Source organism: Plectropomus leopardus, chromosome 16 (genome assembly GCF_008729295.1).
Source record: "Plectropomus leopardus isolate mb chromosome 16, YSFRI_Pleo_2.0, whole genome shotgun sequence".
Taxonomy (NCBI): Eukaryota; Metazoa; Chordata; class Actinopteri; order Perciformes; family Serranidae; genus Plectropomus; species Plectropomus leopardus.
The window spans coordinates 24,729,675-24,754,609 of record NC_056478.1 but is presented as its reverse complement, the minus strand read 5'-3'; the positions used below and the strand labels follow the sequence as shown (position 1 = coordinate 24,754,609).

The 24,935-nt window shown below is 39.1% G+C and overlaps 3 protein-coding genes across 3 annotated transcripts in view; 2 read left to right on the top strand and 1 right to left on the bottom strand.

Annotated features, from left to right (window-relative positions):
- The first annotated feature begins 888 nt into the window (after window positions 1-888).
- On the top strand, window positions 889-4,789 carry naa20 (N-alpha-acetyltransferase 20, NatB catalytic subunit). Its single transcript, XM_042503573.1, has 6 exons — window positions 889-977; window positions 1,660-1,684; window positions 1,839-1,929; window positions 3,089-3,224; window positions 3,484-3,629; window positions 4,392-4,789. Exons 1-6 carry the CDS (start codon window positions 925-927, stop codon window positions 4,475-4,477), a joined length of 537 nt encoding a protein of 178 aa, XP_042359507.1. The 5' UTR covers window positions 889-924; the 3' UTR covers window positions 4,478-4,789.
- On the bottom strand, window positions 4,729-11,889 carry crnkl1 (crooked neck pre-mRNA splicing factor 1). The gene is made up of 14 exons (XM_042503570.1): window positions 11,728-11,889; window positions 9,859-10,011; window positions 9,543-9,634; window positions 9,285-9,443; window positions 8,786-8,952; window positions 8,454-8,632; window positions 8,070-8,240; window positions 7,455-7,646; window positions 7,159-7,218; window positions 6,930-7,010; window positions 6,369-6,608; window positions 5,908-6,009; window positions 5,523-5,771; window positions 4,729-5,287 (listed from the first exon to the last, which is right to left on the bottom strand). Exons 1-14 carry the CDS (start codon window positions 11,773-11,775, stop codon window positions 4,892-4,894), a joined length of 2,289 nt encoding a protein of 762 aa, XP_042359504.1. The 5' UTR covers window positions 11,776-11,889; the 3' UTR covers window positions 4,729-4,891.
- A 150-nt stretch (window positions 11,890-12,039) lies between these two features.
- cfap61 (cilia and flagella associated protein 61) overlaps window positions 12,040-24,935 on the top strand; it is a 38,277-nt gene continuing 25,381 nt past the window's right edge. Inside the window, exons 1-15 of the mRNA XM_042503811.1 lie at window positions 12,040-12,113; window positions 12,262-12,415; window positions 13,765-13,915; window positions 14,066-14,142; window positions 14,497-14,564; window positions 14,651-14,771; window positions 14,993-15,125; window positions 17,466-17,666; window positions 17,804-17,886; window positions 18,605-18,644; window positions 18,929-19,065; window positions 19,939-20,065; window positions 20,891-20,968; window positions 21,849-22,055; window positions 24,258-24,386. Of these exons, the coding sequence (XP_042359745.1) occupies window positions 12,273-12,415; window positions 13,765-13,915; window positions 14,066-14,142; window positions 14,497-14,564; window positions 14,651-14,771; window positions 14,993-15,125; window positions 17,466-17,666; window positions 17,804-17,886; window positions 18,605-18,644; window positions 18,929-19,065; window positions 19,939-20,065; window positions 20,891-20,968; window positions 21,849-22,055; window positions 24,258-24,386 (1,695 nt within the window). The 5' untranslated portion in view covers window positions 12,040-12,113; window positions 12,262-12,272. The remainder of the gene's footprint in view (window positions 12,114-12,261; window positions 12,416-13,764; window positions 13,916-14,065; window positions 14,143-14,496; window positions 14,565-14,650; window positions 14,772-14,992; window positions 15,126-17,465; window positions 17,667-17,803; window positions 17,887-18,604; window positions 18,645-18,928; window positions 19,066-19,938; window positions 20,066-20,890; window positions 20,969-21,848; window positions 22,056-24,257; window positions 24,387-24,935) is intronic.

Below are 24,935 nucleotides of genomic sequence, written 5' to 3'. Positions count from 1 at the left end.
GCCTATCATCTGATGATTCTTAACAGCTGGTCTTTGAACTGTTCCCAAAGTCACCACAAAAACCTTTGGGGATGTTATTTTTATCCACTATGCCCCAGAAATATGGAATATACTAAAAATGTTTTTTTCTTTATGTTTTAGGTAAATTATTAAAATTGTTGCACAACTGCCGTGGAAATTATGGACTATCATCATCATCACTTATTATGTACCTCACCATATGTTATTATAATACTAAACCTATTTTTTCTATTATAATACATTTTAATAATATTATGTTACTGTTATAAACATCTTATCATTTATTCCTTTTTCTTTCTCTATTTATCTTTATCAGTTATGTCCATGTGCTGCTGGAACAACCAAACTTCCTGACTGGGGATCAACAAAGGTTTATCTTATCTTATTTCATGTTATTCTACTGTCAACAATATTCATAGCATTTCATCAGTCCATTAACTTAGAATGAAATAAAGATAATGGGCATTTGTTTAATAAGTAGGGCCTATCCAAAAGTTTTAAGTATTTTTCCACCTTTTTTGAACTAAGAGTCAACCTGCACTTTGATTTTTTTCAGAAAATTTAGGTGCTGTTCATTATTTCAACAGCAGATGGTGTTAACTAACCAGTTAAGTCAGGAATGAAAATGCAGAATACTTAATCATGTGGTGTTTCTGTTTTTTAGCCTATCTTCATATGTATGAATGGGGTGGACAAAATAATAGAAACAATATATTAGACTGACTGTATCAGACTAGTTGTAACTAGGTGCACACTGTAGACTGTAAACAGTATGAAGGTATTTGTGCCTAAGACAATCTTACTATGAAAAACCTCCGTTTCAGCAGGAGGCGCTACTCTTTTTCTTTTTGCCCGATGTCTCTTTTCCCTATGAGGTGAAAGGACAGAAAACAACAAGCCAGGATGACAACATTAAGACCGTTTACCTGCGATGATTTATTTAAATTCAACAATATGTGAGTTACGTCTTGTCAGTTTTACAACATAAATTCTTTTATTAACACGCTGTCTTTCGTTTATGTGGCAGAGTAGTCTGCACACCTTGTTTTTGGTGTGCAGCAGCTTTAGCAGGCTAACCAATGTGACCACGGATGGACTGCTGGTTATTTGGAATGCAGTGCCAAACTCCATTCATAAAAAAACAGAATGTAGTTTTACCATACTTATGGTCAGTATGAATATCTGACAATGGCTGGCTGAAATGCCTCGTGAATCATTAGTGTCCTCTGGAAAAATCGGCGAAAATGTAACCAGTCAACTAACCGTCTTTTGAGTAAAAAAATGTAATCTCTTCTCCTTCTTACGTTAGCCCCTTAGCTAACCGAGCTAGGACGTTACCGAACAATTTCCTAATAAAGTCACTTTGTTTAGTCGAACACGGGTATATCAGATTAACCGATAAAGCCTACGGGAATTAATTGAATTTTTAGTTGTTTTTTTTTTTACGTTAATATTCATTAATATCGTTAAATTAGGAAACGTTAAATTACACAATTCAGTTAGCTCCGTTTGTGTCATTGCAATAGACATTACAATTATTACAAATTAATTGTTATTGACTTATATGAATTATAACACTATATACGAAATTATGAATTACTTTAAATGATATTTGTCTGTTCTTTTGTTTTCAAACAGCAACCTGGACCCTTTGACAGAAACTGTATCCTTTAAGTTGACTCGTTCAGCTAGCCACGTTAGCTAGTTGCATTTTTACATGTGACGTTAGCATATTTTCATGTCATACATACCAAAAAATTCACAAACTATTTATATGTAACAAAAGTCTATAGCTTCCTTTAACCCCTGACCTCCAGTATGGGATCCCGTTTTACCTCCAGTACCTTGCTCACTGGCCGGAGTACTTCATCGTCGCCGAGGCTCCTGGTGGTGAACTGATGGGCTACAGTGAGTTTTATTTGTTTGTTTTAAAATATATATTTTACAGACCGTATTCATAGCAGACATTTTGACTTATCATTAAGTAAAACAAAGGTGAAATTGATAGCATTAATGATGGCTCAGTTCCATTAAGTGTTACAGTAAGCCATGACATGCAGCCACCATGTAAAGTACCAGGACTTCTCCTAAATGGAATGCAGCCTTCATTACTGTTAATCAATACACCTGTGCTTTACCAGTGATGACGTCAGAATGCCTGCCATGAAAACTGGCTATTGTTTGGGATAGCTGATTGGTCAGCAAGTTTGTGTGTTTAAAATTTTTAACATATGTCTTTAAATGTTAAATTTTTATGTTAATTTTTTAATTTTTTTCTAGTCTTTATAGTCTGGACTGTATAGTCTTTTTATTATGGAGGCATTATGCAAAAAGTGTAATTAAAGCGCGCACACACACACACACACACACACACACAATGCATTCAGAATTATACATACTCCTTCATTTTTTCACATCTTATTTTGCAGCTCGATGCTACAATCATTTAAATTACATTTTCCATCCCAAAAGTTTACACTCAGGAGCTTGTAAAGGCAAAGCCAAAACAGAAATGTTCGCAAATTTTTAGAAAAGATAAAAATAAATAAATTTACCGTAAGGAGGTCCCATCAGGAGGTCACATGGTCACACCCCAGGCAAGAGGGACAGCAGAAGCCCAGGTGTAAATTATACAGCTAACGACTGCTGAGGTCAGTTTATTTTCCATTGCTCAGGGTCCTGCTAATGCATATACTGTCATACTGTCATAACTTACTGGACACTTGAACTAACTAAAGCCATTGTTACTATCATTAGTAACACCTGTGGCAGTCCTGCTGCTTCTGACAAGTAAAAATGTCTATTTTGAAATGGGCCTATTGTTCCTATTGTTCATTATTTGCAAAAATCTGGCCCTTTAAATTTACAATTTTGTTCTCATCATACTGCTCATTACATGCTGAGCACTATGCACATAAAATAATGTGCAACCCTTGTTGTATTAATTGTTTATTAATTATACATACCAGCAACAAATTTCACTTTATAGCCAGGCATGTCCTTGTTAAGTTAATAAGATAAACTCTCAGTAATGCTTACTTGTTCCTGGCCTGCGTCTTGTCTGCAGTCATGGGGAAGGCGGAGGGATCTGTGGCTCGGGAGGAGTGGCACGGTCACGTCACTGCCCTGTCCGTCGCCCCCGAGTTCAGAAGACTCGGCCTCGCAGCCAAACTCATGGAGATGCTGGAGGAGATCTCTGAGAGGTTTGTACCATCACGCCCACTGGGTAGTAAAGTCTGTATCTGCAGTGCGGACGTGACAATGTTTATTTTATTTTAGAGAGATGAAATTTAACAAGTTTGACACTGATACTTGAGGAAATGTCCCAGTTCAACCCACAAGTAGCTTTTGTTTTATTAACCTTGAAAATGATCCTGTCTGATGAAGTAGCAGATGCTGCCTGGATTTAAGTCATCTCCTCATCGTGGAGATGTTACTGTAATTTTTCCCGTTGCTTTGCAGGAAGGGCGGATTCTTCGTGGATCTCTTCGTGCGAGTCTCCAACCAGGTGGCAGTGAACATGTACAAACGTCTAGGCTACAGCGTCTATAGGACAGTGATCGAGTATTACTCTGCCAGCAACGGGGAACCTGATGAAGACGCTTATGGTGAGATGAGTTCTGGAAACTGAAACCACAAAAGTAGAATACAAATACATATTTAATATTGTGTGGCCTTCTGTCAAACAAATCATGTTTTACCCTCTATAAAACCTAAAGGGGGCATACAGGTGTTTTTTGTTTAAAACATGTATTGAATGCTGGTTATTTGTTTACAAAACATCAGATTTCTACTTACATGAGACAGTGGAGTTGAGTGGAGTTTGTGCTGCTTAAAGCATGACAACACCAATGTGTCCTTGTTGCTCTGGATAACCAACAAAAAACATCAACAGTTTTCAGTGGAACTTTTACTGAAGAAATTGTCTCTATTAAAACTGTTAAAATCCCTCTGTGGATTCTAAGAGGGACATTTTTCTGCAGAGACATTTAAGTTATGTTGTTATTTTTAAAGATATGGGGAAGGTATATAAAATGTTTTCCACCAAATAACACAAGTATTTGATTGAAGAGATATCACTAAAGGTAACTTTTTTTGTTGTTGTTTTTTTTTTAAGTTTAGTTTTTGCTTTTTTTTTTGATGAACTGATGATTTCATTGACTTCATTGACTTATCACCCCTGTTTTGGATTTTGAGGTTTATGAGCTGCATGTCTGTGCAGCACGTTTTCCTTGCGAGCAAACTTGAGGGAATCAATTTGTCTTTATAACAAGAGGAGGGCGCTATTTCTCCAGATCAAACCGAGCTATACAAACAGCGACTAGTTTTGAAAAGCTCAATACTTCTATCCCTTTTTTATGTTGTTGCAGACATGAGGAAAGCTCTGTCCAGAGACACGGAGAAGAAGTCAATCATCCCGCTGCCACATCCCGTCAGACCAGAAGACATCGAATAACAGTAGACTGTGGCTCTCTGACGATCCGCTCTCTCTCTCTCTCCTTATAATCACGTGTGAATTCAATGTAATTACAGGCTGTAATCAGCTCCAGTGTACATAAACCGCCACAGATGCTGCTTAACATTTCTTATTCATAGTCAGAGAGCCACACTGTACACATCCTAATTTTTTAAACAATCAGATATTCAGTTTTGCTTTCCTGTAAATTCCAAAAGAATGTTTTCTTAAGAAATAACAAAACTTGCAAGTTTGAATTGATGTGTGTATAATGCAAATCAAACATGGTCATACATTAAAGATTGCTCATGAGCTGGTTTTGTTGTTTTTGTTTTAAAAAAAAAAACAGAACGGTAGAAAAATGAACATTATCCTGAGTGTCTCAGACGGAAAACCTTCCTCTGAAACATGAATCTAATCTGAATCTTCGTCTCCGCTCTTGCTCTCCTTCTGCTCTTTCTTTCCATCATTTTCATCGTCATCGTTACTATCGCTCTCATTACTACTGCTGCTGCTGCTGCTATCGTCGTCATCTCGATCATCGTACGTCTTCTCCTCTTCTGTTTCCGTCACAGTGTTTCTATCTGAGTCCTTTTCCGGGAGCGTCTCAGAAGGAGCTGCAGGTTCGTCAGAGGACGGTGCCGTCGTTGCTTCAGCCACTTCTGTAGATTTTTGTGGACTTTTCTCGGATTCCTCCTCTATCTGCTGCCTCTTCCACATCTTTGCCATGGCCAGCAGTTTGAGGTTGGGCTGGTTGGCAGCGTCCTCTGGGAAGATGTAGTCGTAGTACTCCTCCCAACCTGCGTCCGACTGAAAGAATCAGGACAAAAGATGGAGATTAATTCCTGTGACCAGCTGCAGTTAATTACTTTGATCATCGATTCATCAACATTTGAATTTGTCAATGCAAATCAGAAATTTCTAAATGATCAGCAGTGTACAACCACATTATAATAGACGTCCACACTGCAACTGACATCCTGCTACTATCTTCAATACAGTGCTCTGTCATAAAGCAGTTAGTGGCGTGGTGTCCAGGTCTTACCCCGTCCTCCGCGGTCAGCTTCCTCCTCTTCTTCACCTTCTCTGGCAGCAGCTTTCTGACTCTCTCCATGGTGCTCTCAGAACCAAACTCTTTCTCAAAGTCCCTCCAGGACTCAAGCAGCATGAGCCGCTCTTCCTTCTCCTCGCAGCTCCTCATGCCCTTGTTGGCCTCCTCGTAGATCTGCCGGCACTTCTGCAGCCTGTCGGGGCTGTCGATAGACAGCTCGAATTTGGCGTAGCTGATCCAAACCTGCAGAGAAGGAGGAGGGTAATAAGTTCATCTTGCAGTAAATGTTTAGTTATTTGAGAAAGTTAGAATCAGTCTGAATTCTAATCTTTCTCCCTTTGGAAAGCATTTCCTTTCTAAGCCTTGATGCAGTTCTCACCTTGACATGTTGGGTGCGCTGCAGCAGCCTTTTGTAAAGGTTTCTGGTGTTTCCAAACTCCTCCTGCTCAATCTCAAAGTCAATGTAGGACTTCCAAAGTACCTGAAAACATAACAGAAACAAACGCTTTGAAAGGATGAACAAATTAATTTATATGTGCAGACCAAACTGTACCCTTTAGGCCGAATCTTGTCAGTCTGAAAGAAAGTCGCAGACCCTCACCTACTAAATGCATTTCGGTCATTAGGATGATTTTGAACATCTCAAAATTATTGCTTTCAATAGCCAGTTCTGGCCTTAAAATTTTCTGAATTCCCTAAACAAAGACATAGAAATCAGTCGTAGGCAAAACATCGATTAAATGATTGACTTGGCCATGTGTTTGGAAAAAAATTAGTTTTTTGTCCATGTTCTCTGTCTGTAAGAAAAAAAAGGTTTGATGAACAAAACTACATCAATACCTCAGGCATATCCAGTCGCGGCTGTCCGATGGCGAGTTCGAAGATGGCGCGGGCTCTTTCAATGTCTCCCAGGATCGTCTCCAGCTCTGAGAACTTGATCCAGGTGGTACAGTTCTCCGGACTGAACTCCAGGTATTTCTCATACAGCTTCCTGCAGCGGTCGAACTCACGTAGCTGCAGCTCAAGCTCGATGTAGCCCTTCAGCAGTTTGTTCTTTGGGCATTTACCGATGGCTGTACCCTGAAAAAGAGAAACAATGACGGGTGGAAATCACAGATTAAGTCAGACTGAGCTCATCTGGAGAAAGTGTTTCCTGTTTCAGCCTTTTAGTATTTAAAGCATTAGCTTCTCAGTGTTCTACCTTTGCTAAACTTTCGAAATTTGGGAAACTCATACTGGTTTATGCATCTTAAGCAGGTATATAACTCGGTTAATATCAGAACATGTTAACTATGAAATAACCTTTAAATTGATGAAAATGTTGTTCTGACAACAATTCATGCAGCCCTTGCTCTCTCTGTAGAACTGCATGACGAGCTTATCAGTTGTGGTGAGTCTTACCATGACCTTCCTGGCTCCCTGCAGGTTCTTCTGTCGGATCTCAAACTGAGCGTAGAGCAGCCAAATCTTTGCAAATGTGAACTAAATGAAACATGACATATCATGATCACAATCTGGTAATAACAACACCATACATCGTTTATCAGCTTTTCCTACATTGCGGTTTTAGTACGGACAAACTAATATTGTCGTTATTATGAATGAAAGGACAGGAGCAAATCAGAATTACCTTTTTATGTGGAATGAGGTCAAGGCAGGCCTGGTACACCTGCCTCGTTCTTTCAGGATCCTGACAAGGAAAAAATAAAAAATGTATTGGACGTCATTAGCAAATCTTATTGTTGTTTTGTTATTCACCGAGATGGCATCTTAATGAATTAGAGTTAAGCTTACGGAGAGAGAATGAGTGAACAGATCAGTTAATTATTCTTTTGATGAATTTTCTAACGTCAATAACATGGGTCCTTTTTATTTGGTCTCTTGAAGTGAAGGTTGACGATTATGATGAATAGTTAGTAAACCGACCTTGACCTCCAGCTCTTCGTACAGAGCATAGTTGATCCATAGGTAAATGTATCGTTTCCAGTGTCTCTTCTCCTGGATGGGTGGGATGTTGGCGATAGCTCTCTCGTAAACCTCTCTCACTGTGTCAGGGTCAGCGTCGTTCTCCACCAGGCGGAGGTAATCAAACCATGCGTCATAGTTGTGGGGGTTTGCCTGATACAAACAGAAGTACGCCAGTGATTAGGACAGGAAGGACCTTTTTTTCATATGCGGTTTCACTACTGAACAAAGACGTTTATTTGAGCATAAAAGGATTAATGTTCCCTCTTGTTCAGGTTTCTCTTGTATTTGGACAAATATGGTGTAACGAAAAAAGTGAGAACAGGCTGACCTGCTACATTACTACCAAAACATTAATACCAGATTCTAGAAAATTCATTCAGTGTTTCACCCTTTTGTCTCATTTTTTAAAGCTTGTAGAAAACTTTCAGAATAACTGATCTAAATGGTATAATGACATAAAATGTGGTATATATTAATGTGAATCAAACATGAAGAGCAGGATTTTTGTGGTAGAGCTTGTAATTATTTTGTAAAAACCTGCATGTGACCGTGTAGATTTTCAATGATAAATACCTTGACTTCCTCCTCATACTGGAACCTTCGTTTACTGACGATTACGTCCTCGATTCCCCTCCGGTCTCCAAACTTCTTCTCAAACATCGTGTAGAACTTGAAGAGCTCCTGAGCCTGGTGCTTAGGGATTCTGTCCAAAGCGTACTTATAGATCACCCGAACACGTTCAAACTGTAAAAAAAGGGACATTCCATACATTCAGCAAGTTTTGGTAAGAAGCAATAGCAGACAAAACACATTTTTTAAGCTAGCACCTTCATCTAAAGACAAGAAAATAAATATTTTTAACAACTCTTCAGCATAACAAGAATCCAAACGTCTGAAGCTCTGGTTTAAATCCAGTCTGTTACAGGATGTCTCTTTTCTGTACTGGGCTTAACAAACCTCTTTCTGTGTCTCCTCAAACTTTGCAAAGGCCACAAAGAGGTTTTCGTCCACATGATCCTCTCCGAAGAATTCCACCGACCTCTCATACACCTTCCTGCTGTGAGCGATGTAGCCATGCTTCTCTTCAAAACGAGCGTACTTTATCCAGTTCTTCACTTCGGGATGAACAATGACAAGTACAGTGGAGTTAAGGAGCTTTTACACAAACACAGTTATAAAATACAAAAACTGTATCACAAAAAATACTGTAGGCTGGCTTAACACCACCACCTCTTCTCAGGGGTTAAAACCTTAGAGCACGACATATCAGTACACCAACAAAAGGATATATCGCTCATAAATGGTGCGGGCTTTATCCACTTCTTTGTAGCGCAGCTCAAAGTTGATGTAAGAGTGCCAGGCCTGTTCATCAGGCTCCCACTCCATCCAACGCTCAAACACCTGCCTGCAGCCGGCGATGTTCCCCAGCATCTCCTCCATGTAGGTGTACTTGTACCTTTTATAGGAAAAAGAAAGTCAAATATGAGGTACATATATGGATAGCCATGTCAAACAAGTGAAACACACACCAGAGATTCTCCATTGACGCATCACAGTCACACAGAGTATGAAGCTTTTTAGACTTTAAACATTCATTCTCAATAGAAGTGTTTCTTTTTCTATATGAAAGCAGCTAATCAACCGTTTCCTAGCAACGCAATTAAATTGAAAAATACTTGGATACCTGGCTTTAGACAGTAGCTCATAAAAATTCTACTTCCAAATAATATTGACACTGTTTCTGATGATGTTTTGCTTCCTCCTTCCACACCCAAGTGTCATTCTTACCAGAACTGGTTGACTCGTGGGAGGATGGTGATCGCTCTGTCCCAGATGTTTCGGGCGTGGTTCACCTGCCGGCTCTTCATCTCCATCTCGGCATACTTGAGCCACAGAGTGATGTTTCGGTGATCGACATCCAGCGCTCGCTCGTAAATGGAACGAGCCCTGAAGCCAGAGGAAGCAGTGATGAGAGAAAGCTAAATGTCAGATGTATTAAGGGAAAATTTGGAAGAAAAATAAGATCATAACTGCAGGGTACAATACCTCTGGATCTCCTTTAGACTTTCTTCCCATTGTGCGTATTTGATCCAGTTACTGATGACAGTGCGATTCTTTCTGATGTTGTCCTCAAAGCCCTAAAAGGAAAGGCAGACAATGGTTTAAAAGTCAGATGATCATTTATATCACACTTTTAAATGAACTGCATGTCGCATTGGACAGCTATTGATATTGAAATGTGTGTAGTCATTTTCTTCAAAGCCAAATTCAGTCAGATTTCACACTTTTGTAAACTGACATACTGTACATTTTAATCAAAACATGACATCATTAGTGGAGAGGATGAGATGTGAGCAGTTACCTTCCTCTTCCTGAGTTTGTAATCGTTCAGCTCCTCCTCATCAGTGATCTTCTGTTTTGGTGGTGGTGGCAAAAGTTCAAGCTCCCTCTCTTTGGCTTCCCTCAGCAGCTGCTCAGCAGTGATCTGAACCTCTGCGGGAGCTTTATTCTTGACCTGAAATACAAGAAGAAGTTTTTTAGCATAACGTTGAGCCAATCACAAGCATAATGTCTTCATGTTCCTCATGTCTTAATGCTGAATATCCTTAACCTGTGAATCTGTCAGCCAACTGAGTTCAAGTAAATAGCTTTAGGCCCATAATGTAATGATCTTACTTGTGAAAAAAGAGGAATTTAACAGTAAATGTTTCACTAAGTAAACTGGGAACACTTAAGCAGTAACTGGGAGTAAAACATGACTGTATGTGTAGTGCTTTGAAAATATGGTAAGAGGTGAAGTGTACTTAATATTACTCTGTCCATCTGGCTCTATATAGATATAAGTGTTTATGTAGGATTGGATGACTTCAAGAATACAAACCTACTGATGTGATCTTGAGTGTACTGTTAAATAGCCTTTGGACATGATTTCTACTTATCAGCGGGTGTCACTGTCATGGTCTAACTTACTTTCAACATACCAGCCCTAAGGACATGCTTCTGATTAAATGAAGGTCACCAGATGCATTGTTTTGCCATAGATTACATAATGTACTCTCTTGGGAGTTAAAAGATAATGGAGTTAAGAGTCCTCTGATTCAGAATGGCCCTATTTTCTACATTTATTTTGACCCATTCCAGCTCATAGACCCTGCAGTATAGGTGCAAGTCTGTTAGATCTCCTAGATGAGGACACCCTCAATAATTTAACTCTAACCTTAACCTAACCTCAAACTTCACCTAAAATCAAGGTAAACCTACATAAAACTATTCCGTAAAAACATATGTGAAGGATTACTTAGGCAGAGCTTAACATTTTACACTACATTCAGGTACAACACTATTACCCAGAAAAACAGTTGCATTTAATGGTTTCTTTAAAGAGAGAAGGTTGTTATCATGTGATTAAAGTGGGAGTGAAGACAAATTCCATTTAATGTTTTAGTGTGCTCTATATGCAATTACATTCATTATACAGTGCTTAATATGTTTAATAAAAATACCATTTTGTGTCAACTACTTATGTTGGATGACTATACAGGAACTGAGCTGTGGGGAGCTGAAGTCTATTGGTTATGAAAGACTCATATAACTTTAAAGGGAAGACAATGCAATGCGTGTGCAATGTAATGTTTAATTCAAAATGTCATCTTCGTTTACAAATATTGTTTCACCGCTGCAAAGGTACATAAGGCGCATTATAATCCATGTGAGCATGGTACTTGTATGTATGCAGTTATCACTCCTACTCCTTCTCCTACTACTACTAGCTGCTACTGCTTAGCTTACCATGTTTTGAATGTTCACGACTTATACTGAATACATTTAAGCAAGACCATAACTCACTAAAGAGTGCCCCGCATTTTCAAAAATGTGTCAAATAAGTTTCCAGAGAGGGGGGAAGCCACTGCTCACTCACATACAAAACCCAAACAACAAGCAGCATGGCTGAGAAACACAACAGCCAGCACAGACCACTGTTAGCTTAAATAGGAAAGTCAACTTCATGTTAGATGTTGTCGAGCTCATCCGGTTCCTTTCTGGCTAACGCTAACACTCAAGAATACTAATTCAGTGTATATTGTATGTATTTGCAAGGTCCGGTCGTGATTTAAAGCAGACGTGAACGCTCTCTGACGCCTTGCTAAACTGAACTCAAGCGCTAACCGTGTTAGCATTAACTTAGCCGAAGTCAGGAGCTCGTGGCTGTTATGTTGTTTTGTTTGCTTACCTTCGCCACCTTCGGTATCCGCTGTTTGCCTGCCGCGGTGGACGCCATTTTTGCTGGCAGGTTTTAAACCAAAGAGTTACCAAACGTATTTAATAAGTTTTCGACAACAACAAAACTGTAAACGGGGAACGAAACGTTTTCGCTACTTCAAGCGCGAGCCGCCATGACAGTACCCAGAATGCCTTGCGGATTCTCAACCCTAGCAGCGCAGCGCTCTGTCACTATGGTTACAGAGTTTGTGCTCGCTAATAATAGAGACCATTGATAAACTTTCTGTTTTTATAGAGTATATTTGCTGACAGTCTTTACAGAGTTACAATAATTTTGTTTATAAATTAAACCAAAAGCAATAGAAAGTAAAATAAGACGGAAGAAACCAGTGACAGGTGGGTAATAGTTGTTTTAGCCTGGCTAACAGCTAAACAAACATAACTAGCTAACTAGCTAACTTTAATGTTCAGATAACATAAGTTAGTGTTATCATTGCTGCTATTGTTTTATTGTCGTGACTGAAATGATTCCGTGTCCTTCCAGTCTAAGTAAAGATGAGGACTATAACTTCAGCCAGTGGCCAAGAGGAAACTGTGACCGTCAGACGGAGTGAGTCAGCGGATGCTCGTGGGATTGATAGCCTCATCAGCCCCACAGCTCTAGCAGTTTTTGGAAGGATAAATGTAATTCACCTTCTGTAAGGAAAAAAATGTATTTATTCATTTTTTTAAATTAAAAACAGTTTGTTTAAAAGGATTTTTCCATAGACTAATTATCATAAGCTATCATCTCAAAGTACAAATATGTACAAAGAATATGGAAGGAAAAGGGCGAGAGACACAGACTGATAACAAAAACAAACAAAACATTTGTGTCTAAAGTGCAAAGGGTATTGAAAGTTATTACCTTTGATTATTGGGCTTTGAATTTTTCAGTTGTCAATGAATTTGTTTCTCGTACTTTTTGATAATCAGTTAGTGGGTTTGGGGTTGGTTGGTAACAAAACCTGCCAAAATATGCAGCATTCATTACTTTGCACTAAATTCTCTCAATATTCTAACCTAAATCCACCAATCATCATTGGGTTTCAACTGAAAAATCATTGTACCTGACAGAATGACCTACGGCACCTGACAAAATGATCTACACCAAGTTTAACTACATTTATACAGGAAGCAGTCTACTCTGATAGATATTTATACTCGACAGAATGATCTACTCAACGTCAAACTGCATTTATACAGGTTGTGGTCCATTGTGATTGATGTACTTGACAGAATGACCTTCTCCACCCGACAGAATGATCAACTCAACATTTAATTACATTATTACATTATGATAGATATTTGTACCTGACAGAATGACTTACACTGAATGTTTATAGGAACCACCACACATATGACATACTAGATTATTATTCATACCACACCCACCGTGGTTACAGTCATTGAGCTGGGTTATAGTTTATACATCAAAATTATACATTCATTATTCACTCTGTGTATATCTCCTGGTATCAGTCATTATACTTATATAGTATATGCACTCGTCTGCTGTTTGCCATTTTGTTATACTGGTGCTTGCTCTTCAGTGTCTATAAAGTTGACTCTAATCTAATCTAATTTTTTTCCCATTTCATAGTATTAGTGAGCAAATAAAATAAACAAAAAGTGGTAATGTGCTCCTACAGTAATAACTTCTAAAACCATTCTCATTTACTTTACTCCTCCACTCTTCATCTGGGTCCCTCCTCTATTGTAAACACTAATGGAAGCAATCTACATAACCATATTTTTGAAAAAGTGATGATGCAAACATGTTGACCTACAGGTGGCTGGGGGAGGGGTGGATTATTAATGTGTTGTTTGAGGCATTCATAAAAATGACTTGTAGTTTTTTTTCCCATTGTGAAATCTTGCCTTGGGACTTATCATAGTACTGATGACATAGTCTCTTTTTGCAAGATGTCTCTGAGTAAATGTTGTAGTGTCATCTTAACACAGTTATCTGTTTTTTGTTTCCTCCCTGCTCTTCTGGACCTACCAGAGAGAAAGCCAATCTGGCCGTGACTCTGGCCAATCAAAAGGATGAAGTTCTTGCCCAGGCTTCCTTCTTTGATCACCCTGTTGGAGACTTGGTGGATCAGGCTCTCTGGGAACCTTTTCTGCAGAAACACTTCAGCACTGAAAAATGCACAGTGAGTATCACTCATGAATTCAGACAGTTCCGCAAAGAGCTGCTGATGTAAAGTTGTTTTTAAGAATAATGCTGTTTATTTGTACGAATAGTTTTTAATTCGTAGTAAACACACCTGGAAAAAATGGGCTAAATCTTCTTCCCTCTGCAGCCTTTGAACACACTCTTCCTCCACCTTTTTGTGGCACAGCCCGATTTCGCCACAGCAAGTGTCAAGGAAATAATGAGGTATGAAAAATAAGTGTACATGCCCCCTTTTAAAAAAGAGTAAAACTGTCAGGGTTTTGCGGTATTGTTATCTGGAATAATTACTTTCTGTATATCAAATTTGTTTGTTCTAGTCTCATTCTACAAGAAATCATAAAATATAGCCTCATTAGCCGTATGTCAATATGATTTTAAATTATTATTATTTATTGTAGACAGCTGGGCTGGGTTAAGGTTCAACTTCCAAATTTTATGAATATTAAAAACAGTAGCTCCTCTAAGGTGCTTTGTTCGAAAGCAGCCACAGAGTGTAGATCCATATCCATCCAACGTCTGCCGAATTATCCTTTCTTACTGTTATGCTTCTTTTTACAGGGCTGTCTTTAATGCCATCCCCGAGCTTGAGTACATCTGTCTGGTCAGCCCGAATGTTGGTAGTTTAGGTGAAGAGCTGCTTCTAATCCATAGTTTATCATTTATTTAAAAACGAACTAAGTTGAGACAGAGACCGTGATTTCTGTGTGTCCAGAGCCAGTCCTTGATGAGATGTTTGAGCCAATGCAACGCCTGACTGACCCTGGACCTCAGTGCTTAGCATTCATCTGTCACAGAGAAGAGCATTGTCCAAGGCTTCATGTCCGCACAGCCAGGTCACTCCTACCTCCACATATATACAGCACAGTGTGTGTTAACAGTGATTTGGTCAGCAGAATTCAATGAATGAGCATTTTTTGTGGTGTAACTGGATAAAGTTAAAGTTGCATTAATAGATTTTTTTATGGCCACTTGGGGGCAGAAAAAAAACCCAGCACATGCAGTTTAACTGAAGTTATGATCTCAAAGCAGCTTCTCCTCTTTTTGTACATTACAGGGTTGAAGATCACGATGACATCATGCGCCTGTTTGCGGATCAGACTAAATTTCTGTCATTCATCGAAGAGCCATACTTCCTGGCCGAGCTCATTGAGACACAGAATGAGGAAAATCATACTGCCGTTTGTGAGGTTTGTTCCCACTTTAAGTCTTTTTCTCACTTAAAGGAATACTGCAACCCCTAAATGACCATTTGAATATCACATACTCTCCCCATGTTACGCTGAATTTGTGAAGAAAACCTTGTTTTCCTCACGTCTCCACTGTAAACATAGAATCCAAAAACGAAGAAAATTCTTGCTGAATTGAAGCCATAGGTGGCCTTGTTTAACAACAGCAAAACTATATCAAAACATCTGTTTACAAAATCTCTCAAAACTCATACAGTATAATATATGAGTCTCATTTATCCAGTCGTATGCTCAGTACTTCCCAAACAGACAGCCCTTTCTGACGGGGAGCTGAACTGAAAGTGACACTCATCTATGCTCTCTTCAAGGCCAGACTCCACTGACAAAAATGGTAATTCTACGTTTCTCAGCACAGGAGCTGCTGATTAACTGCTACTCCCTCAACTGGTTGTTTGTTAGTGTTATTGTGTGAATTTGGTGAATCTTAAGTAATCCCTTCAAAACACCAAAGTCACACAATAACACCAACAAACTAACTGATCAAAGCAGTGGTAGACAAGCAGCTCTGTGTTCAGTGAGGTAAAAGTACAGTTTTATGTCAATGGAGTCTGGCTGAAGAGAGCACAGTATTCCTCGAGTATTAAACATTTTCATTTTAGTTTAGAAAGAAGTACCATGTATATCAGCTCATCCCTCCTGCTTGTCAGATCTTACGTATTATGTGATTTGTCCCCCAGTCATTTCTAATCCATACTGTAATCGCAGCTCACTGATGATGCTTCAACTGATTGTCAGAAATTCTACTGGGGTTCGTTCCCTTGGGACCCGGGAGGCGACAGATCTTCTCTCCCCTCCCCGCCAGTCGGGCTGACATGTGTTCATGGCAGCATATGGCAGATACGAGCTGATACTTGGCCAAGACATGCTCTCACTGAACATATTGTGTCCAGACATCTGAAGCATTTTGGGCTTTTTGTCTGAATATGTTGAGCACTCAGAGAACAAACTGTCAAACATTGCCCCAGAGGTTTGGACGGGTCTCTTTGATGAATGCCATAACCTTTTGGAAAAGCTAGAGAATATGTCATTTAAATATTTCTTTCACAGTTTTCTCATCCTGGTAGTCTATCTGTTACAGACACAGAATGATTTCAGGCCAAACCCGAGCTAGCACAAGAATTAATCACTATTTTTAAGTCCAGTTTCAAACAATGGAAAGATTTACTAATGGTAACAGTCTAAAACAATATTAGTCTTTAACTGTTCTGGTGCTTTGGATAAGATTACATGATCTTCATCAGCAGAGGGAGTTTGCGTATTTTAAAGCAACATAAACAAGAAATCTTCAAAGTGATCCGAAAAACAAAAAGAGAATTTAAGCTACGCTTCCATGACAACATAGCAAACTCCACCTGCTGAGAAAGCTCATGTGATATGATTAAAAGCTGCAAAACAGCTAATAAACTTACATTGAGGTGAAATTGATTCAACTACTTTTTCCAGAATCGAAAATGAACTTTTAACCTCAGGCATTCTAAAAATGTGTCTCTGCACTTCACTTCCAAGAGATTATTTGTGACAGAAACAGCTGTGATACCTTCTGTTCTTTGTCTGTGATCTCACTGCTAATGCCAGCTACCATTTTCTTCTTCTGCTGTTTATTCTGGAACTTAAAGGAATACTTCACCACTGAAATGACCAATTGTACATCAGTTACTCACCCCATGTTACATTTAACATATAATGAAAACTTTGGTTTGAAAAACTTTGAAAACTTTGACGGAGAAAATTCTTGAGGAATTGAAGTCAAGGGTGACCATGTTTAAGAACAGAAAAACTATTTCAAACAAACTCACATAACTCGTGCCGCAGGATCCAAGTCTCATTTATCCAGTCATGTGCTCAGTTCTTCCCAAACACATACATTTTAGCTAACACTGTAATTGTTATTTTAAATATTAATGTAAGCGTAAGCTGTTGTTTGTAAATGGATGTTTCGATATATTCTGCTGTTGTCAAACACGGACCCCTATGACATCAATTCATCAAGAATTTTCTAATTTCCTGGATCCGTCATTGACCATGGAAGCATGCAAGAAAAGCCAATATAACGTAGCACGGGATGAGTAATTGAAGTACAAATGATCATTTTGGGGTGAAGTATTCCTTTGAAGTTTTATCTCTTACTGTGCAGGATAAAAGAGCAAAGATACAGCAAATATTTCAAGAAAAATGCTTAAACCTTCATTGACTGTTGGTAGGCTTCTGGGTTATATATTTCAGTAAGAGGGAAATATACATTTGACCATAGGTAAAGATGTCTGTGTGTTTTCTCCACAGAGTGACGGAGTCGTCATTGGCTTCATCAGTGTCACCTCTAGTGTTGATTTGAAACTGCTGCACAGCAGTTTTGAGTTGAGTGAGCTGGATGGTATGTACAAACTGCAGGAAATAAATCATGAGGAACCTGCTGCTCCTTCCGACGTACAAGAAAATGAAGAAGAAGAGGCGAGAAAAACCCAGACCAACGACTCACAGCAGGTAAACTGCAATTCTTTAAACTCACTCTCTCATATTGAGGGTGTTGTCACAACAAAAAAAGAAATGCCGAAACTTAACAGTCACAAGTACACTGTAACATTTGTAAACTCAATCTTCTACATTTTGTTTTTCCACAGTCGACTGGAGCAGAACATTTTTCAGGAAAACCCAAAGCTGTCTGTATTCAGTTCTTTGTTATTGACAAGAATCACGAGATGAGGTAAGATCAGAATGAGATTTTGGTGAGGGTAATAAAAATTTTTAGATAATCTTTAGCCAGAAAATCGCTGTCTTTGGGCTTGATCTTACTTTCCATGACATATAAAAATTATTTTGACACGTGACAAGATGTGTAAGCTAAGGGAATTACACAGTAAAACTAAAAACTGCAATATGTTTGACAGAATAACAAGGTTGTTTGAAATATGACTGAGATTTTCCTTTTGTTTTTTTACTTAAATATACTGACTTACTAAAGGGTAACATGCAACTTCAGCCAAAAATACTTCAACAGATCTGAGTTCCTACAATTCACAAATATCAAAAGTTAGATACCACGAGTTTTCCCACTTTCATATATTTTTCTGGCAGCCGTCCAGAGTTACATCAGTCATATGCCGTGTTAAAGCAGGGAGAGTGACTGTTAGTTGGCTCCCGCTGAGCTCCTCTCACCGCCGCCTTACCTCCCAGCTGTTACTGAATATGGAGTCGAGTCGCTTCCTGCCGAGAGTGAGCATGTTATTAATGAGAGCTGCGCCTAAAGTGACAGCGTGACAGAGCTGAAGGCGAGAAGTTGAGCTGGAAGCAGCGGGCAGATTGCTCGGCCAGTTGTTCCGCCACAGTGATCAGCAGCTTTGGCGAGCTTGGCTTGGATCCTGAAGTTGGCTCTCACACATATTTTTACTTAACTTCCCCTTCTTGTTCTTATTTTCCTCCAGATCAGCAGACTTTATTCCATATATATTCAGACGTTTCCCTGTGAGTATCATCTTTACACGACATGTTTTCTACCAGAAAGTCTGTTTGCAAGCAGTAAATAAGATCACTGTGTTTGGGTAAGAGAGCTAAAAGGAAAAGATATAAGTTTCCTTTCCATCAGGAGGGATTTTAAAGTTGTTGAATAGACATGACCTTGATTTCCAAGAAAACGTGTGAAGATAAAAAGAATTTCTTAGAAAATGTTTTTTTTATTGATACATCAAACATATATCTGCTCATTGAAGTGTGTGTCGGTATTAGTTTTCCTTATGCCCATCTGTCAGGACCTGGAACTTTGCATCATCACTGTACCGACGCTGTCCCCTGAGTTCCCGTTGCTGCAGAGCGTCCTCAGGGTGCCGCCCTGTGCCACCAGCTCGCTGCCCCATGAAGTCTACATCATCCATCCTGCCGGGCTCGGGTGGGTCATCCAGTAAAAGAAATGTACTTTGTCTGCTTCTTTCAGGCATTGTCAGTACATATGCCTGCCAGGATATCGAGTTAACAACTTTGATGTTGTTAGTGGAGAGGGAGAAGGTCCCCACACATTTGTGGCTCCACCTGTAATGAGAGGGACATGTACAAAACCACATTCAAGTCTTTTAGTACATTGGATCGATCTCAAATCTACTATGCACATTAACCAGTTATGGTTCTTCACTTTTTGCTGTTAGAAAACGGAAGTGTAACTGTTGTTGTCCTGGAGGAAAGGAAAGTTAGGCACAGACTGATTTTTTTCACTTTTCACTGTTTTTTCACTTCTCATGAGAGTGAAGTAAAGTTGTGTTGATGTGAAAAATTACTTTTTGCTATGGTATGTGCTGACACTGAGATTGGCAGTTTCCAAAACATTTCTGTAAGCTAGCAGCTCCAGGTTTTTTAGCGCTTAAGGGCTAACAGTGGCTTTCACTGGTTAAAATGATATTGATTGGACTCTGTATTGACAGATACCAATATTAAAGGACTCAGGACATCCCTAGAATGAACTAGCCTATATATGTGTGTTTTTGTATGTTTAATGAGCCATGCATCTACTTGTAGATAGTTATTTCATTGATCCCCTACCGTACTTACTCTGACCACTAGGGGTCTACGGACCCCACAAGAAATAGTGTTTTATAGTGATATCTGGAAAACCTCATCTGGATGATAAAATACAGAATGGACACTGACAGGCTGCATGGTGATGATCCTGTCCATTTTTTTTGTAATTATACCATCAACAAATAATTAACATGTTTTCACCGACCTGTGTTCCTCTCTGTTTGTGGTCATGCTGTGGTTGCTCTTGCAGGAGTGTGGAGGTGAGGCCGGCTGTGGCTGCAGACCGGCTGGCTGTGTCTGACCTGGTGAAGGAGCTGAGACTGAGCAAGTCTCTGCTTGACGACCTAGACTGCTTCTATGAGACCTGCAGAGACCTGGTCAGTCAACAAACACTAATTTCATGGCACCTGAGTTTCACCTTTAGCCACTTAATGCTCTGTTTTTGTGACTGTCTGTGTGACAGCCCTGATTAAATACATATCGTAATTGTGCCCTGAATGTTTACCCAAATGCAATGCAATGCAATGCATTTTTCTAAAATAATACTTAAGTTGAACATCAATAAAGAAGACATAATTGTAAAGTTATCAGGTGTCCATTATGAACTACATGTGATTTTAGTAGTGTAAGTGCATTGAAAAAAAACACACAACAACCAATACCACAATAATGTGTTATTTGCTGGATCAATCTTAATGCAGAAAATAGCCTTCACAAAGTTTTTTGGTTATTGAACATGTGATTTAATTGTGCCATCCACCACTGTATTGTTCATTATTTATGGTGAAGCAGTCTGGTGTTCATGCTAAACCAAGTGACCTGTAATATGGTCTTTTGGGGAATTATTGTAATTAGCAAATACGATAAATATCAAGGTTGACATTTGAACTGGCTGCCCTTTAACCTTTAGAATGACATGATGATTGTTTTGGACAATCAAGTGTGACTCGAGCGGGTGATGATTGCCTTGGAATAACCAGGAATATCGCACGTATGCCAGCGAACAGATTGGTGAGAATTCAGTTGAACGGATTTTCCTCTCTGACTGACACCCCAGCTGTCACCGCCGCAGCTCCAAAACTGATAATTACTTCTGCAGCCACTTCATGTGTATTCATGGTACTGGACTGATACAAGAAGGTGCATATTCAATTCAACACACACATGTGTATTTACATATGTTTTGTTTTGTTCTCACACAGGATGGAGTGGCGCTGCAGGCCTTTGTGGCCCAGGTGGACAGTCAGATTGTGGGGATACTGATCGTCAGAGATGAGCAGGTCGGTACAGTTTACAACTTAGTGTCCTCAGATCAGATGTTAGGATCCAGGGTTTTTGGAGTATGAGCCACACTAGGAACTAAAAGGCAGCATATCTCAACCTCTGCTGCATCACTTTTGACTATTCTTATTCAAATCTGTCTTCCAAGACCCTCAACTCATGGAAATGCAACACTTAATCACTGGGGGTAATAAAGTAGTCCGTTAAGTTGCTTCAAACTAGATAATACACTTTTGCCACATTTTTCAGCCGCATCACATAATGGGTGCCCTTTTTAGTATTGACATGATTTAGGTTAATTGACAGATGAATTAATGGAAAGATGTTGATTAAAATGGGTTTAGGGTTAAAAGTTTATACTGAAGTATGAGAGACATAGAAAACAGAAAAATAAAAGTTTTGTGGATCATTCTATACACATTTAACCATAGTTAGGGCTGTCATATTTAGCATCTTTAAAATCTTAAGAATCTTGACCAGAATTAAGGGTAAAATAAAAACAGTAACATAAAGGTTTAGACAGTGTTTGTTCAACATAGGTAAGACTAAAATTGAATATTTATAGACAGAAAAGTCTCATGCAGAGGTTAATTTATTTTTAGTTTACTTTTTTATTTCATTTTTTTTTACTGCAATTTCAATTAAAAAAAACAGTTGAAAAAACTTGGACAGGTTGCCATGGTATGATCATGTTACAAAAATAATTTTATGGCACAATCATCGCCAGCTTTTGTTTTTTTATTATCTGTATGGAACAAACACGGGGGAACTGTATTAAAGAACAGCAAATTAACATCAACTGCATATATTTGTCTTGGAATTGTTCCTCTGTCATTATTTACACAAAATTGACTCCATTTTTGCATCTGTCTTTGTCAGGACATTGAGTACATTCGTGCCCATTACAACATCGAGAACTTCATTTATTTCAGCCATCACCGCTACGAGGAGCACGCTCAGATACGCCACTTTGTCCTCAGACCCTCCTTCCAGCACTTCACCAAACACTTGTTTAAGGAGGTCCTCCGGCTCGCTCACAAGTCCTGTCTGTTCCACAGAATCTACCCCTCCTACCACAGCCAGGAGGTGAGTGCACAGGGACCCTCAGGCCCTCACTGGCCCCTCATCACCGGGCCCCTTCCAGCCTCGGTGCATGTCTGCTCAGATGCACATTGTCATTTGTGTAATGACCCTCAGTTCATACACTGCAAGAAATATCCTTCACGACATGTCATTCAAACTCAAAGGCAGTGACAAGCTGATGTCTCACATTGAACACAGAAAGTATGAACAGAAATTACCTGAGTGTTTCCAGAAAAACTGGATGTGATCTTTCATTTCTAATTTGTCATAGGAAAACAAATATTTAGCATTTAATTCATATTAATTTAGCTTCCAGGCATGATACACACTAATGTTCAAGACCAATTTCACATAATTTTCTGCTTGACAAGATCAGTATGTAGCTTCAAATAGTAGCTAGATGTTTAAAAACCGGTCAAATCTCACAACTGTCTGTCAGAAATAAATAGTGAGTGCAACAATCATAAAACTGTTTTTCAACTTGCACCAAGATGTTGGTGCAATTGAGTCAAACCTTGATACAGGACCCACATTTTGTTTTGGTACATGTCTAAATTTACTCTTATGTTCCAATAAAAACAAAATGTTTATATATTTTAAAAGGCTCTACAAGGCTCCACTATGCATGATTATGTATGATATACATGTACCACCCACTGAACTTTGACCATGACCCTTGATAATATATGCACTTCGTTTTTTCTATTAGTACAGGTGGGTTTTTTGTTTGGTTTTTTTCTTCCTACTTCTTTTTGTCGTTTTAGCAATGATGTAATGACCTGCTGCCCAAGCATCAGAAAAAAGTGTGCTTTCAGTGGTACTGAGTACTTAGAAATTAATATTGTGGATCAATGCAACAATTCAGTGGTTAAGATAATTGCTTTAAAATTGTGTTTCTTGTAATGTAGTAGTGTAGTAGCCTACCCTAAGTGTGGGAAAACAACAATACACATGCTCAAAGCAGATTTATTTCAGGCATCTAACCAAAAACCTATTCAAAAAGCCCATTGACTTAAAGATGAGGGAACCGTGAGTGCTAAAATCTGACTCATGTCCGTGTTTTCAAGTCAGTCCTGCAAGCACTCTATTATCGATGTGGATTACCTTCTCTTTTTAAGAAAAACTTGAGATAAAACACCTCATTGCCAAACAGCTGCATGGATATTGTTATAAACCAACCCCCCTGGTAAATATAATTAAATTTAACATAGAGTGATTCTCCAAGGAGAAACGTAGCTTCCCAAACTGACAGCACAAACAAACGAAGTAAGCTGAGGAAACAGGTGCATATGTGCTCTGTGTGATTATCACTTGTGTAAACTGTGTAGTGGAAAGTAACTAAATAGATTTTCTTAAGTACTGTACTTAAGTACATTTTTTTGAGGTTGCTGTACAATTCTTTAGTAAAGTACTTATATCCAGATTACTGAGGATTATTTATCAAAAATCACCAATAGGAAACCCTACTGTATTCTAAAATATTGATATCAAGGCATTCGATCAAAAACATTATGATATTTAATTTTCTCTGTATTGCCCAGCTCTAAATGAAATAAAGATTAGCGCACCAATGGGTGAAATGAATTATTAGTTACCATTAGTTGATGTAAAACTTTTAGGTTTTCTGTCAGACTCAAGTATTTAATTTTTTTTCCTTGACTTATGAAACACCAGAATTTCATTTGGATAAAGAGAACATATCTACAGTCTGTCTTCTGTGGCTGTTTAGGCTGATCTGACAGATGAATTTGTTCATGTAAAAACATTTGAAGCAGGTCATTTCTTTCAGAGTGCCACCCTCAGCAGGCTGCTGTCCCCGGGGTCGGGGCAGCAGGTGCCGACAGTGCTGCCAGCTCCACCTCTCCACACCATAATAAGACATTTCCTCAACATGTAGAGGCCTCCACTTCCTCTGCTAATTACCTTCCACAAACAAGCACCAGATTGGAAGATGATGATGTGCAAATAGAATAATGGCAGAGGATAACCAGAGAATTATCTCTGTGCAGGCAGTGGGTGAAGCACTGGGTGATGTTTTTTAGGCAGCTAATATCAGTGGTGTAAACCTTGCATTATCTAACCTCTTCACCTGAGCTCATTATCACCTTGTTGCCTCCCAAGCCCCCACACTGATCCTGTTTAAACTCCGAGGGGGTTCTTGCATCCTGCACTCAGTGACATTGTGCCCTCTTCTTCTGCACCCAGAATTCCTGCGTCCACCATCTGGATTTTCTCCTCAACTGCGCGGTCCCTGTCCGTCCGCGGCGCCAGATCATCTACCCGCTGGAAGAGCTTGGCATCAACGCCCCTTCTAGGCAGATCACCGAGGACCAGGTGGGCACAGCAGCAGCTGGCTGACAGGGAAGCAGCCTGCCAGGGAATGTAGATTAGCTGATGGCTGCTGACAGAAGGAACACAGCAGGGTGTCAATGTGACCACTAGACGGTGCTGTTTCAAAAGGGAACAGTGTGCTTTACGAACAGGTTTGGAGGGTAACTCCAGTACAGAGGGGTATGAAACACAGTATGATGGAATGAACATTTTCATTTTCTATTTTCTTATTAAGTGGATCCACAATTTACATTTCCAAATAGATTTTTTGTCACTTCTGAACAGTTTTGATTCACACATAAAGGGTAACATTATACATTTAAAGTCTGAGTGAAACAGCAAAAGAAAATATTGCATACAGACAGATCTTCTGATCAGACAGTTCTATGTACAATCCTCATAGCATTAATATGGCAGTAAACCACTATTTACCATGTAAAGATAAAGGTGAGTAATGGCGTCATGACCAGAGAATCACATCACACTACTTCTGTGTGTCGGAATCTGAGTTTCTCTGTTTTTTGTTGTGATAAGCTGAGCCAGCCATGCATT

Bases quoted from the DNA above. Each gene is read 5' to 3' on its own strand.
- naa20 (XM_042503573.1), top strand. From the start codon at position 925: ATGACAACATTAAGACCGTTTACCTGCGATGATTTATTTAAATTCAAC. The intron at 1,930-3,088 runs GTGAGTTTTATT...TCTTGTCTGCAG, and splicing joins TGGTGAACTGATGGGCTACA to TCATGGGGAAGGCGGAGGGA. The intron at 3,225-3,483 runs GTTTGTACCATC...GTTGCTTTGCAG, and splicing joins CTGGAGGAGATCTCTGAGAG to GAAGGGCGGATTCTTCGTGG.
- crnkl1 (XM_042503570.1), bottom strand. From the start codon at position 11,775: ATGGCGTCCACCGCGGCAGGCAAACAGCGGATACCGAAGGTGGCGAAG. The intron at 8,633-8,785 runs ATATCCTTTTGT...ACTCCACTGTAC, and splicing joins CCGCACCATTTATGAGCGAT to TTGTCATTGTTCATCCCGAA. The intron at 5,288-5,522 runs GTAAGACCTGGA...TGATTCTTTCAG, and splicing joins AGCTGACCGCGGAGGACGGG to TCGGACGCAGGTTGGGAGGA.